This window comes from Bombina bombina, chromosome 2 (genome assembly GCF_027579735.1).
Source record: "Bombina bombina isolate aBomBom1 chromosome 2, aBomBom1.pri, whole genome shotgun sequence".
Taxonomy (NCBI): Eukaryota; Metazoa; Chordata; class Amphibia; order Anura; family Bombinatoridae; genus Bombina; species Bombina bombina.
Window position 1 is genome coordinate 1,273,547,716 of NC_069500.1, and position 15,481 is coordinate 1,273,563,196.

The 15,481-nt window shown below is 37.5% G+C and overlaps 1 protein-coding gene across 1 annotated transcript in view; it reads right to left on the bottom strand.

The window, feature by feature from the left end:
- Positions 1-3,524: 3,524 nt before the first annotated feature.
- ZCCHC4 (zinc finger CCHC-type containing 4) overlaps positions 3,525-15,481 on the bottom strand; it is a 110,242-nt gene continuing 98,285 nt past the window's right edge. The window contains exon 13 of the mRNA XM_053704082.1: positions 3,525-4,313. Coding sequence (XP_053560057.1) covers positions 4,217-4,313 — 97 coding nt within the window. The 3' untranslated portion in view covers positions 3,525-4,216. The remainder of the gene's footprint in view (positions 4,314-15,481) is intronic.

Consider the following 15,481-nt stretch of genomic DNA (forward strand, 5'->3'; position numbering starts at 1 on the left):
AACTTCTGTTGATCAGATTTGCAAAGCAGCAACTTGGTCTTCTTTGCATACTTTTACTAATTTCTACCATTTTGATGTTTTCTCTTCTTCAGAAGCAGTTTTTGGTAGAAAAGTACTTCAGGCAGCTGTTTTCAGTTTGATTCTTCTGCTTATAATTTCAGTCTTTTTCATTATCAAGATTAAAACTTTTGATTTGGGTTGTGGATTAATTTTTCAGCGGAATTGGCTATCTTTATTTTTATCCCTCCCTCTCTAGTGAATCTTGCGTGGAGTTCCACATCTTGGGTATTTGCTATCCCATACGTCACTAGCTCATGGACTCTTGCCAATTACATGGAAGAAAACATAATTTATGTAAGAATTTACCTGATAAATTCATTTATTGGCAAGAGTCCATGAGACCCACCCTTTTTATGGTGGTTATGATTTTTTTGTATAAAGCACAATTATTCCAATTCCTTGTTGATGCTTTTTCCTCCTTTCTTTTCACCCCACTTCTTGGCTATTCGTTAAACTGAATTGTGGGTATGGTGGGGGGTGTATTTATAGGCATTTTGAGGTTTGGGAAACTTTGCCCCCTCTTGGTAGGATTGTATATCCCATACGTCACTAGCTCATGGACTCTTGTCAATATGAAAGAAATTAATTTATCAGGTAAATTCTTACATAAATTATGTTTTTTTGCTTGTTGATATATGATGAGAGGGCATCTCCCTCACATGGACCCGTGGGAAAATAAGGAAAGACTGAATAATCCTAAATCAGGCTTTCAGGATAGGGCAGCAACAACTATTTGGGAGGCGGAGTGAGGATTATACCCCACAAGTTCCCAATTGCTTAAAAGCCACCACCGCTCTACTGAAGAGACTGACATGGACTACGGCTTAACCCCAGGAAGGAGCAGAACAAACTTGCTCTGCTTCAAAATAATAAAATCTTGATTGAAGAATCTGCTTTCAGACACCTAAACTTTACCACCTTGTTGCTTTTAACGTAGGCAAAGAGAATGACTGGGGTTGGAGGGAAGGGAGGGGATACTTAACAGCTTTGCTGTGGTGCTCTTTGCCTCCTCCTGCTGGCCAGGAGTGATATTCCCAATAGTAATAAGAGATGATCCGTGGACTCACAGTGTCATTAGAAAGAAATTACATTTTCTATTTGAATCATGAAAGTTTATTTTAGACTAGACTGTCCCTTTAACTTTGTTTAAATGTAGGTTAGTAATGGGTTAATTATGCAAGAAAGATATAAAGTTTAGCCTGTTTCCGATTTTAAAATGGATCCGGTGCCCTTTAAAAATAAGAAAAAGGGTGATGAAGAAGAAGAAGGAGTTGCTAAAGGAATTGCCAGCACTCCATGAAGGAGAGGAGGGGTAAGCCAGTTTAGGGAGGGGCGAAACCGCGTCACAACTGGCACTCATCGAACCGGTAACTTTTAACTAGGAGCCGGGTTATCCTGATTGTTTCTCCACCCGCTCTAAACGGACCCTGGGAGACCATGGCTGAATGCATCTCAGGCGTGTCCTTGAAGTAAGGATCTAGGACGAAACGCCAGAAAGTTGTTTGCAGCTATATAGCCAGTGGAAAAGACAGAGTTCAAGCGGTGAGATTTGGGGACTAAATTGCTCCATCAGGATACATGCTTTCCTCCACCACATTGCAACTTCAATGATTTGATACCTGGAGCGTGTTCATACACTAAGTGCTCCTAGGACTGAAGCGGCAAGAATTATTTCTCTCCTTTGATTAAGGCACTGAAAATTTAAAACACAAGTTTGTTTCCCATAGTATAATTGCCAGCTGCAACTTGGATACAAAGAGCAATTGTTGCTAAATGTTTCGTATTGAGCCTTCAGAGCATGTCTTGTACACTTATCTGCTCTAATTTTGGCTCTCCTTTTTCTTTGCCTTATTAATCTTTAGTATGAGTATAGCGCTACGGAATCTGTTGGCGCTCTACAAATAACCGATAATATGAGAATCGTTTAGGACTGTTTTTTCCTAGCTCATATGTTTATTTGTGGGGGGTTTCACTTTGAGGGTTATTGTGGGGTTTTGGGGGGCTTGGGAGGAGGTATAAATACTTTTTTGATTAAGGATTTTTTGTGTGCAGCCTTGTCATTCTTTGATATCCTTAAATACTGTGGATATCTCTTATTTTTGGTAGTATTAGTTTATGACTGCTTGCACCTGCTTCAAGTCCTGTTGACAGAGTGCACACATCTTTTTGTATTGTAATTGTGCATTCTAATTATTCTGAACGTTCTTTTGAAAGCTGTAAACTTTTTCAGTTTCATGTCTCTTCAAGAAATTTGTTAAGGATTTTGAGAACCAAAACAGGGTGAAAAGTACCCTCTCTTTCTTTGGTACTATAATGAGATTTGAATAAAACCCTTGGTTGGAACTGAAGCAAAAACTAGATCCCAGATCTCTTACACAAGCTAAAAAAACTTTAGCCTTTAAAGGATATCAAGGCACTTGAGACAGGAAGACTCTTTCTTCAAAAATTATTTCCAACACCAAGGTATCCTGAACAGATCTCTCTCAATCTGCCCCTCACCAGTCTGGCATAGGGGCCGTACCTTCATGTGGACTTAGAGGCTAGAGTAGATTTCTTGGTCTGTTTGTTTTTAGACCAAGAAGGGCTAGACTTCCAGGAACATTTTGAGAGAGGTGGAAGCTTTCCGATTGTTAAATTTGTTATCAGTGGCGTCACCACCAGGCAGGAACTTTCTCAAGTAATCCTTGAGGCTGCACACAGATCAGGAGAAGTGTAGTGATGCTTTCTGTGTGTGGAGTGATCAGAGCAGCCTGAGGGGGACAGTTTCAAAAGTGATGTCAGCAAACTGTGATGCTGTGATGTCAGCAAAAATTAGCAATAGAGAAGCAGTTAACCACACCCACCTGTAAGGCAGCATGGAAATGTTTTTTTATAATTTTCAACAAATAAACATGTAGCAGTCTTTCTTAGATTTCCTGATTAAAAACAAACTCAGTATGTGCATAATTTTTTTTTTTTTTTTAATGTAAAACAATTCTCATCAAGTTCGGTTTAATCATGTTTAAAAAGTTGTGTTTGTTTATCTGTCTGTATCTATCTGTCTTTCTGTATCTGTCTGTCTACCTATGTTGCTGTCTATCTGTATCTGTCTTGCTATCATATATGTTATGACACCATGAGTTACCGCACAGGGTGACACCAACCCTAACACCACTGATTCTTATCCTTTGTTAAAGGAGCAGCAAAGCACTACTGGGAGCTAGCTGATCACATCTGCTGAAACAATGACAAGTGACAAATATATGCAGCCACCAATCAGCAGCTAGCACCAATTAGTGCATTGCCGCTCCTGAACCTACCTATGTATGCTTTTCAACAAAGGATACCAAGAGAATTATGCAAATTGGATAGGTATTTAACATTACATGCTATATCTGAATGATGAATTAAACCTTTTGGGTTTTGTGCCCCTTTAAAATAAAAAGTAAATGATTCATAATTAATGAACAGTCTACAAAAAAAAATGATAATCTGCATACATGTTTATTTCAATATCCATCTGCTATAAGCAAAGTAAAATACATTCTACATTATCCCTGTTGCATATGAATGCTAAGTAATCAGATATTACCAAATAGTTTCTCTACATCACTGCATAAAAAAAAGATGACAGTATAAATGGAGAACGATGATATTTGGTAGATACAAAAGTGAAAGTGGTATAGTGTAAGTCTTATGAGTAGCGTGGTTGTTTGCTGTACACTAAATGCACGAGCTACAATCAAAGCCTCGATTCCTAAAAACACTTTGATCTGCCCATTTACCCAAGGGCAGCCTAATGGCATATAGAATCTAAGGTCACATGCTGCAAAGCTTACCACTTCCTTTCTTATGATTAGCATTTATTTATGCTAGCTTTCTAAAAGCTTTCGTTTTGACAGTTGCTGGACACTAAAGCAGTACTGCTCTCCAATCCCACCTACTAAATCTCAAGTTTCCATGGGCATGGTGAGGTTCAGGTGCAGCATGCAGAGAGCGTACTAGAACAATTAATCCTGCTAGCAATAATATCAATGCAGCCAGTGCACTGCATTTTACTTTTAGTGATAAGTTAAGTTCTACAACTCTTTTACTCTATAACAAAGCAATGGTTCAGGTTCTTAAGTCACAGTGTGTTGTTGAGTTTAAATTCAACAAGACTGCTCTTCTCCAAACCCTATCGTTTTTTTCGGTTTCTTTTCCCTTTGCCAGCTGTAGCATGGGCTTGTTTATTTGTCTTCTGGATATTTCTTCTTTTCTGGTTCTTTTTTTTCCTGCAAAATAAAGCACCATAATGCACATAAATGACCAGTAATCCAAGACCCTAATGAAAAATATGAACCAATGTGTTTATAAAAGCAGAGAAGGTATATGGGGTTAAATATCAATGCCTGGTTAGTGCGAAACACTGCTCACCTTTAAAACTTTCCCAAAAGGTTTAAAAATAGAATACTAATAAATAAGGTGGTGCAAATATATGCCGTTTCTACTCAGTGGGCCTTGAGTGACTATTTGATATGTATTGTGTATATGTTTATTTCAGATGTCCTTTCCGGTAAATGTTGGATTAGTAGTTTACTAGATGTCTTGTATGTGTATTTTGTATTAAATGTATATTTTATATTAAAAACATGGGCAATGATTCCCTATGGTTATATAAATTAACTTTGATGAGTATGCACTAATGTATTAGAGTTAATATATTCCCTTCATAGGCGACATAAATAAATACAATCAATTTGAAAAAATATATACACTATTTTATTTATACAATATGTATTACCGGACAGTTCTGAAAATGCTTTAAAATGCTATTCATTAAAAGCAACACCGGTGTTGATAATATCACTCTGAATAAAATATAAAAATTGCTACAATCCTCTACAATTCTTAAGCATGTGCCCTTATTCAAACAAATGGTAGTTAAAACAGAAATAGAAACATATAACATACACAGTTCTGATACAATGCATCTAGTTATTAAGTCTCTTAATTCAAGTCTCGTTTGAAATAAACCTCTGTTATAGCTTTCTGCAATGTTTTCGGCTTGAGTTAGTATTTCCAATTTCTTTAGGGCTTGAGTTAGTGTTAGCAGATATTAAAATGATAGCAAAAGATGAGGCAGCAGTCGGTTCCTTGTGTGCATAAAAACCAATTCTTTATTCTTCTTGTTTAAAACAATACTTCACATCACAGCAAACAGGTAAAAGGAATGCAGGTGGTTGACTAGTTTCGGCAATGCCGTAATCATAAACCTGCAATCACTTAAGAGGTGAACATATTTAAAGGGATTGCTTAACACAGTGATTGGTCAATGTTAATGGGAGGTTACAACCCCTCCCTTACATATTAACCTCTTACTAGTAAATTACTTGTTGCATCTAAATGCAGCATTATGCATGAAAATATTCCAACTATGGCTATAGAACTTCAATTCAGTCGCTTGTTTAATACAAAATACAATTTATAAATTTATACAATGCAATGATCTAGTAATCTTGAAAACTGATCTGCAGGTTAGAGCTCTATGCAATGAGCAGAGAAAACCTTTACTAATAGATTGTAGAACCTTTTATTTTAATTAAGAGCTAAGGTGTAATCATGTTAGAAATAGCAATGGTTAATTATTCAACACTCAATAGGCTGTTAATGAATATATTTCCAACAATATACAAATATATATATATATATATATATATATATAGTTACTAAATTAGTAAGGGCCATCTTAAATTTTAAATTTTTAAATTTTACGCCTGGTTTAGAAAACGTAAATGCCATCAATAATAATGGGACCATTCTCATGATAAACAAATATTGCTTTAAACCTTAAAATATTTGGACAGATGTGTGGTGATCGATAACACCAACAAATTCATTTGCCATAAGAGCTATTATTAAGGAAAAAACATGGGAAAACTATTTGATAATGATAGCCATAAAATATTTTCAAACACATGTATGTTACTATTGAGTATGTTTAAACACATTCAAAGTGCCCATAGTAATATATATTATACATATAGCCAGTCCGTGAGTTTGAATCTATAGAGCAGAAACCAGCTTGTCAATCACAATATTGCAACAATATATATGTGTGTTTTGTTTTCAAGAGAAACTATTGCCAGATCAGTCACGGTGGAAGATTGGCAGTATTACAAATATTACAACTATTATGATTGTTACAAATATGGTCTAGTGGGCACCAGTCCAAATCAATGGGATAAATATGTAAAGGGTAACAGTGTAGGTAATAATGGAACTCTCAGCAGACCTCTGAAAAGACCCTTAATATATAAGCTCAAAAATAAGCTCAAAAATAAATATCAGATAAAGTCAGAGTGGAAAATATTCATTAATGCCAATGATTGATGAGATCAAACTCAGAATTGAAGCCCTCCGGCACCTGTGTACGGAGTTTGAAAATCCAGAAGGCTTCCTGTCTGGCTAGAATCTCATCTTTATTACCCCCTCTTGAGGGTTGCTTATCTGTTCAATTGCCCTCCAATTAAATGTACTGACATCTCCGTCGTGTACCTCAATGAAATGCTTTGCCAAAGCCGAACAAGTTTTTTCATTTTTGATATATCCTAGATGTTCTCGTATCCTCGTACGGACATCTCTCGTAGTCATGCCTACATATTGCCGGCGATGTTGAGTGCATTCAATGAGGTACACGACGAATTGGGTTGAGCACCTGATGCATCCTTTTGTATCAAATGCATCATTGGTTACATAAGAGTAAAATCTCTTTCCCTCTGTTATAAAGTCACACGCCTTACATCTGGCACTGCTACATTTGTATGTACCATTCACAGCTAGCCATGTGGCTGATGTCTCCTTTTGGGGTAAAAGGGATGGAGATAGAATGTTACCTAGAGTTGGACCCCTAGAGTAAACACAATTGAAACCCTTTTCACTGTCTTTTTTTAAGGCCTTATCCCCATATAACAATGGGAAATATTTTCTTATGATATTACAAATGTCATTATATTCAGAAGAGTATTGAGTAACAAAAAGGATTTTATTATCACCCTTTTTGTTTGGTCTACTTCTGAAGGTATCACGTCTATCCACTTTCCTCACCTCCTTAGCCACATTTTCCACCATATTGGGCTGGTACCCTCTCTCTATCAATCGATTTACCATGTGTGTACTCTCTTCCCTCAAAGTCTGTCTCAGTATTACAGGTCCGTCTTGTCCGCAATAGCTGACCTTTGGCTATCCCTCGGAAAACATGCCTCGGGTGAGCACTTCTGCTATGCAGGAGTGTGTTACCCGAAATAGGCTTTCTATAGAGGCGGGTGATGACCTTTCCTGTGTCAGCAACCCCTCTAAGGGTGACATCCAGATAGTTAATGGTTGATTTATTCCACTCGAAAGTGAAATTCACACCATTTTCACTTTCATTAAGGTAGCGCACAAAGGTCACTTGCCTCTGCCTCACTCGATTTCCATATCAGAAGCAAATCGTCAATGAAGCGCCTATACAGGCTGATATGTCTCCTATAGGGATTACTATCTGCATAGACAAAGCACCTTTCCAGCCAACCCATGAAGATGTTGGCATAGGAGGGGGCAAATTTTGCCCCCATTGCCGTGCCCTGTCTCTGCAGATAGTAAGTGCCCTCAAAAAGGAAGTAGTTGTGCTGCAGCAAAAAGGTAGTCACCCTAAGTATGTAATCCATTAGGTATTCCTCCATGTTGTAGTGCAGCTCCAGAAAATATTTAATGGCTTTTACTCCCAAATCTTGTGGAATACTGGAGTATAATGATACCACATCCACCGCCAACCAACTATGGTCTGTGGTCCATATGAAATCATCTAGGAGCTGCAATACATGTGTCGTGTCCCTGATATAACTATGTAGGTCAAGGACAATTGGTTGGAGGATGGCGTCCAACCATTCAGACAATGGCTCCAAAAGGGAGCCAATGCCTGAAACGATTGGGCGCCCCTTTACATCGGAGAGACATTTATGTACTTTGGGCAGGTGGTGAAACACTGGAGTGATAGGATTAACCACATATAGATATTTCAGTGTTTCCCCATCCAAAATGCCATACTGCATGCCATCATCCAATAAACTGTAGAGTTCTTTTTGAAACCTATTAGTTGGGTTACTAGTTAGAGTGACATATGTGGTAGTATCTTCTAACTGTCTTTTAGCTTCTGAAATATATGCTGTTTTGTCCATAACAACAACACTTCCTCCCTTATCGGCTTTTTTTATGACGATAGATTCATTGCTTTTAAGGCTGTTTAGTGCCAATTTTTCATTTACTGTTAAATTATGACTTCTGACTTTGTTTGACTGGTGTAGACTAGTGAGATCATCAACTACACATTTATGGAACAATTCAAGTGCTTTCCCTCGGCTATGTATGGGATAAAAGGTTGTCTGTTTTTTAAATCTGGGAAAATTAATCAAATTTGGACTTTCACCATTATCAGTATCTTGTAAAAGACTTTCCAAAGTGATAATATCACATGTCTCTGAAAAATCCCTGTGCTCTCTAGTGCTACTTGTTACATTATATACTTCATCTATTAGTTCTGTCATGATTTCATTTGTGTCGGCACTTGTAGAAAAATGTTTGTCTAGGGGTCAACTTTCTAATAAATTTGTTTAGATCAATAATAGTGTTAAACAAATTGAAATTATTGTTGGGATCATACGCCCGGCTGATAAAGGTGGCAGCATTGTTGTTCTAAATAGATCGGACTATGTGGCAGAAGCCATCGCCAATTGAATAATCCCTCAAGAGTACACTCCCCTACGACAAATCCAACAGCTAGATTTAAAAAGGATCTTCTTGGAATTTTGGATGACGGTGTTGAACATGGGTTTCTTAATGAGCAAACTGCTTCATTTCTTATATGTTCAACATCCTAAGATACCCATGTTCCACCTTTTTCCAAAAGTCCACAAATCCCTTATTAATGTTAAGGGTCGCCCCCATTGTTAGTGGGGTTGATTCCCTACTAGAAAGACTTTCATCCTGGCTTGATAGTATTCTACAGCCTTTGGTGAACACCTTACCATCCTTTACCAAGGACACAAAACATATTATCAACTTATTGGCTAAACACAAGTGGAAATGACAACTTTGTATGGGTGACAATAGATGCAGTCTCCCTGTATTCTTCCATACCCCACACAGAAGGTATCATGGCTATAAATTCTTCTTAGCTAATTATACAGAGTACACTGAGGACTTTCAAAACTTCATAATTCGTGTATTGGAATTTTTACTCACTCACAATTTCTTTTGTTTTGAGTCCAATTTCTATCTTCAGAAAAGGGGTACAGCTATGGGGGCAAAATTTGCCCCCTCATATGCTAATCTCTACTTAGGCTTTTGGGAGATTTACTACATCTATGGAGACATCAATCCCTACAGGTCCTCTATATATTTTTATAAAAGATATATAGATGACCTGCTATGTATTTGGTCAGGTCCTTCAGAAGATGTGCCCAAATTCATTTCTTGGCTGAATCAGAATGAGTTGAACCTCAGTTTTACTTTCACCTCTGATCCAGTCAATATAGATTATCTTGATCTCACACTTACTGGTAACTGTAATGGCACCATTTCCACCAAGGTCTTCCGTAAACCAATATCAGGCAATACACTTTTACATGCTACATCTTGTCATCCCACAAATACTGCTTTTGCTGTGGCCAAAGGCCAATTTATGCGCATTAAAAGAAATTGTAGTAGGGAGGAAGATTTTGAACATGAAGCTAACCTATTGGAAAACAGACTAAAATTGCGAAAATATCCTAAAAGACAAATAAAACAGGCAAGACAACAAGTTAACCTCATCCCCAGAGAGTCAATGCTACTTGATAAATACAAGAATACAACAAGCAATTTTCAGGGTATTCACTTTGTCACAGAGTACAGTGCTCAATACACCGAGGTCTGCAACATTATCAAAAGACATTTTCCTCTTCTAATTGCAGACGATAAGCTCACAGATGTAGTGAAAAATGGCATTAGATGCTCTTACAAAAAATGTGCCACTTTGGCTTCAATTCTATCACCTACACAACTTAGATCTACAACACAACCTAGTAGCTCTTGGTTGAGACATCAGGGCATGTATAGATGTGGTCATAAAAAGTGCAAGCCATGTGACTATGCTCAAATTACGACAGAATTTAGATCCACTGTAACTGGGACCATCTATCCTATAAAATCCTGTCTAAACTGTACCAGCACCAATGTCATATATCTTGTCACTTGCATCCTTTGCAATATTCAATATGTTGGTCTCACGTCTAGGGACGTTAACTCTAGAATAAGAGAACATATCTCCTCCCTGACTAGGGGTACGGCTACAACTCCTTTAGTGCAACATTTTGCCACCAAACATAACTGTTGCCTTAATTCGTTTAGATGGGCAGCCATTGAAAAAGCCAAAGTCCCTATGAGAGGGGGAGATATAGACAAAGTTCTAGCGAAACGTGAAACCTTTTGGATTTTCCAATTAAAAAACCAGACTTCCTCAAGGGCTTAACTCCAAATTTGATTTGATCAACTTTTGGGAGTAGATGTCTATATGTCAATGTATAGGTCAATTTATAATATATATTTTGACAAATCAATCTTCCTCTACTGTCCTATTCATATTCAAGTACATATGTCCGTAGTCCTTAACCCTGACAATTTTCATTTGGGACTAATTGTTAATACATGTATACTCAATGTACTTTTTATTCTTCAATATATTGCTGTTCATTTAATTCATGTTTATAGTGCTCATATCGCATGTACCATATGTCTCATATAGTGTGATTCATAGCTGCAATTCATCTATACTTAGAATCTGCTGTGGTTCCTTTATATTCTTCTGACATAACCTTTAATCTAATATACTATATATATACTAAAATATAGCATTACAGTTTGTGTACACTACATTTTTCTTTCTGTCTTTATTAGATTATATACAGCACCATAATTTGTATAGGGTGTATGCGGTATCATACACATATACTTTTATGTGCTATATGTGTATTCATTAGCCCCCACTATTTTTCCCTCTTTCTTCTTTTCAGTCTCTTTATTCTTTCCTCTTTCTTTCTCTCCTCTTTCATTTTCCCCCTCCCCCCCCCCCCCCCCCCCCCCCCCCCCCCCCCCCTTTCTATTCTCTATTCTTCCCTTTCTCTCTTCTTTTCTTTTGCATAGCGACATTGCGTGTTTAAATCATTATATCGATATTATCGCTTATGTCCACGCTTTGTCTATTTGGCAATCATTTAATAACAGTTAGTATCTTGCATACTATCTTACATATATTGTGACTATATACTTTTTTCTTGTGAACACTTTAAGTGTCCAATATTGCTGCTTCTCTGTTCCCTCTATCCATTTGCTGATTTTTCACTTTCTCTCTTCTCTTCATATCCCTTTTCTCCTTACTTATACATCATATATGTCTGCTTTCTTTTACCTACCCCCTTGCTCTAAAATATATTCTGACATGTATAGGGTTAACTTTTATGTTCATGCTAAATGTGTTGAAATGGGCGTTTGTTGTTTTTTCTTTGAAAGTGTTTTTAGCCAATTGAATCACTTCACACCTCCTTTTTAAACACTGCACAGGTATAGCACCTTAGGCTATGATTACGGCATTTCGCCGAAACATGTAAGCCACTGGTGCTACGCTCATCTCTCCACTTACCTTCTGGCTGATGTTGTGTCTGTGTGAGCTGCGTCTCACTTCTACTTTTAAAAGAATCGAATAAAAGAATTTGTTTTATTATAACCTGGGACTCCATCCTTCTTCTTCTGTGATACATTAAAAGTTCACATGGAAACTGTGTACAAACACATTCCAGGGTAAAGGTGACGTCATCTGACGCATTTCACGCCGGTTGGCGCTTTCTCAAAGATAGTTTAGGGAGTGTTCTAAGTGAGACTAAGTAGCCACCACTCGATACAGTCACACCCACAAACTAATTGGCGTATTGTTACAGTTATACAAGATGCGGTAATGTTGAATTTGCATTTGTTATTCCACAAATCAAAATTGAAACATTATATTAACATAGCCTAAAGCTAAAAAAACTTTAAACATAACTACAAGCAACAACTGGAACTGAAAAATAAGAAAAAGACACACTAAGCTAGCTCTTATATCGTACATATCTTGCTTATATTTGGACTGGGACAGCATTACAGTTAAAGAGTTACAAACATATGCATAGACAAATTCCTATATATATACTAAAGTGAGAAAGACACAATGAAATTGGGAGCGTATATAAAGCCTACATCTTCCTTTAGGTCGTTTCACAATAGCATATATTCCACAAATATCGTTTGTCATTTGCAAAAAGCTTTGATATTAACCCAATTATAAGGGCTTGTTATTACTGCATATATTGTTTATTTCCAAACGGACTAACGCACTGATTCCGTTCCATAAAGACATGTTAGTATCAAAGAGTAGCACTAAAGGACTGTTGCAATCATAAAATAAAATATTAATAAATACAAATTAAACAAAGTAAACAAAAGAAAGAAAAAGAAAAACAAAACATTTGTATAGAGAGAGATTGATGTCAAAGAGACATGTTCAATATATCTATGAGAGAAGACATTTGCTATTTCTTTCAAACATGGCACTGTTTGTTATAGGCAAAACCAGAGTATTTAGAGAATTGTTCTGATTTCTATTATTTATTATAGACAGAACCAGATTATTTAACCACTTTTTCTGATTTCTATTATTTGTCTATACTTCAATAAGCAATAAACAGGAGTGCTATTTTTTTTTTTTTTTTTTATATATACAATTTTTTTTTTTTTTTTTTTTAATATTTTTATTGAGGACATAAAAAAAAAAAAAGACATACAATATAAAATTATACACATGTCACAAATTGGGGTCCATAAATCTTTGCAAAGATAGATGTATAAAGTTATAGTCCTCGATTTTCTTCCCCTAATTTGGTATAGTGGGTCACTTTTGGACCTTTCAGGGTGAAGCACAGATAAAGTCCAGGGGATTTAATAATAACAAAATTAAAAGAGAAAACAAAAAAAAGCAGCATCCTGCTAGAAAGAGAACATTACAAATATTTTAGAGACAAGTTATAATCCAGATGCTGGGGCTGGAGCTAAACACAGGGCATACATAAGGCACATCGCCACAAATCATTATCCATAAAACAGTTATAATAAAGAACAATACGAACCTCTAATATATAGGAGCAGCATTAATAAACAGCTATGTGTACAGTTTTTGCCATCTTTCTAGATATTTAATACATAATCATATTCATGTTAGTTGGTCTATGATTTCAGAACTGAGGTATAGCTTGGGTTGCTGTATACATAAAACAAGCTGACAGGGTAATAACTGCATGTAAAAAGCTGCACTACTAATTCATGTATATGTCTGGGGTTGTCTAAGCTAACTTAGGCGCGGTATTCTGTGAATTTTATGTCTGTCCCATGGTCCCGGCCGTAGACCACTAGATCAAACTATCAAACCTGCACCGCCATCTTATCTAGACTGTCCTAGATTCTGGAGGCCCGCCTTCTTTACGGGGAAAGCTAAGTTTTGCCCGGGAGGCCCCCCCAAACCCCCAGAACTCACTACTGTCAAATGTAAAGAAGAGCGAGGGCATGTTGCTGTGCAGCCCTATATACATGCAAGATGATAACGTCTGCTAACATTATTGCCTAGAAAAAGTGCCTTACTCCACCCTTCCATTATATATTAAAAAAAGGTAAGAACTATAGTGAAGTTGTATATAGAAGATTGATAACATAATGAAAACAGTGCCCTCTAAACAACCCCCAATTCCCATACACATATATAAAAAACTTTCTAATAACTGAACACAATTTTTATGTTTAATCTCTACCAGAGCTGAGATACTTAGCTAAAGTCCCAAAAGTCTCCATTTTATGTACACTGCATGCCTTCTGCTGATCAACAGCAAACACCCGTATTTGAAGCCCCTTCTTGGTTTTAATCCTGGTGCGGTTAGAAATAAGCTGGGTTTTCTTCTGCACTGTACTTTGAGATCTATATCTGCCTGAGTGGGTTTCTGGAGGATCGTTCGAGATCAAGAGATTTACTGCTTCAGGGATCGCGGACTCCCCGGAGCTCCCCCCTGGGCTCCAGGGCAGTGCCGCCGACTCCGGCTCAAATCTGATCTGGTCAGGCAGACTTGAAGTCTTCGGATTATATCCAAGAGGTTTCTCTGCGCCTTCTTTGAAGACTTAACTGCTGCAACTTATTACTGTAGCTGTTCCGGGCGCCATCTTCGCTTGGTAGGTGCGTTGCTGGGTTTCAACGCTCTGAACTAAGTGTGAATGTGTTTCTTTTAAGCCGTTCCAAGAGACTCCTATGATTCTAGTCAGAGCCGCTGGGGTAAATAAAGGTAATGGGATGCAGTCCTGTGACCGGGGGCTCTCCTTTTCTCTGAGTGATAGGTTCACTGTCCCCACATAGGATTTGTATGTGATTCGGGCCGTTTATCCGTGGGCTGCAATTGAAGTTGCTCTGAATCTGCAGCGTCAGACAGACTTTCTGTAAGGAGTTGTAATTCGCTCTCTGACAGCGCCTTCTCTATCAAGGGCATAAAGAGGTCTTCCATCTTGGCAAGGATCTCGTCCCACCTATCAGTAAGAGACTTGTCTCGCATTTTAGCTGTAGGGCTTAGTAGCAAGGTTGTATCGTGCTGCTTAGAAGTACACTGTCAACGTTGTAGAGCAGGCTGATGTGCCAATTCTATTCAAAAGCGAAAATAGCTCCAGCCGTACACCCCAGAAGAATCCGGGGGGGGAGACGCAGCCTGCGAATGTGCCGACACTGCAGGAATCTAAAGTCCTTTTCCGCCCCTGGGGTCATCAATACAGCCAACTGAAAAAAATCTTTGAATGCTTTATCTTGTATTCACATGAAACCAGTCATGGAAGCTCACTTTGCTGTAACTATCGAACTATTACCGGCAAATAAACAGCTATTCACCCGGGAGCTCAAGAAATGTGCGACCGCTCATGGTCGCTGCTTGGACACGCCCTTCAACAGGAGTGCTATTTTATTACAACCTGTGTATACCTAAATTGTCTACTTCTAAAGTGGAGATGTAGGATACTCTTTCCAGATACAGCCATTTAACTACATATTCTTATCAGTACGTGTGTAATTAACACAACAAAGGGAGGGATGGGCAGTGTGTACTGTATCATATGGCAATAAAAATTGTCACTGATATTTACATGGAAAAACTTATAGGTAACTGTGACATTATAAGTTGCCATCATCTATATTCCCTGATAGAGATCTAAATCCCATCTCAGATGAATACCCTTTGGTTCCTTGGTCTCTAACTTAAAGATCCACTGTACTTCAACATCCAACAGTTTTTTATATCTATTTCCACCTCTTTTATTTAAAGGGATATAGTCG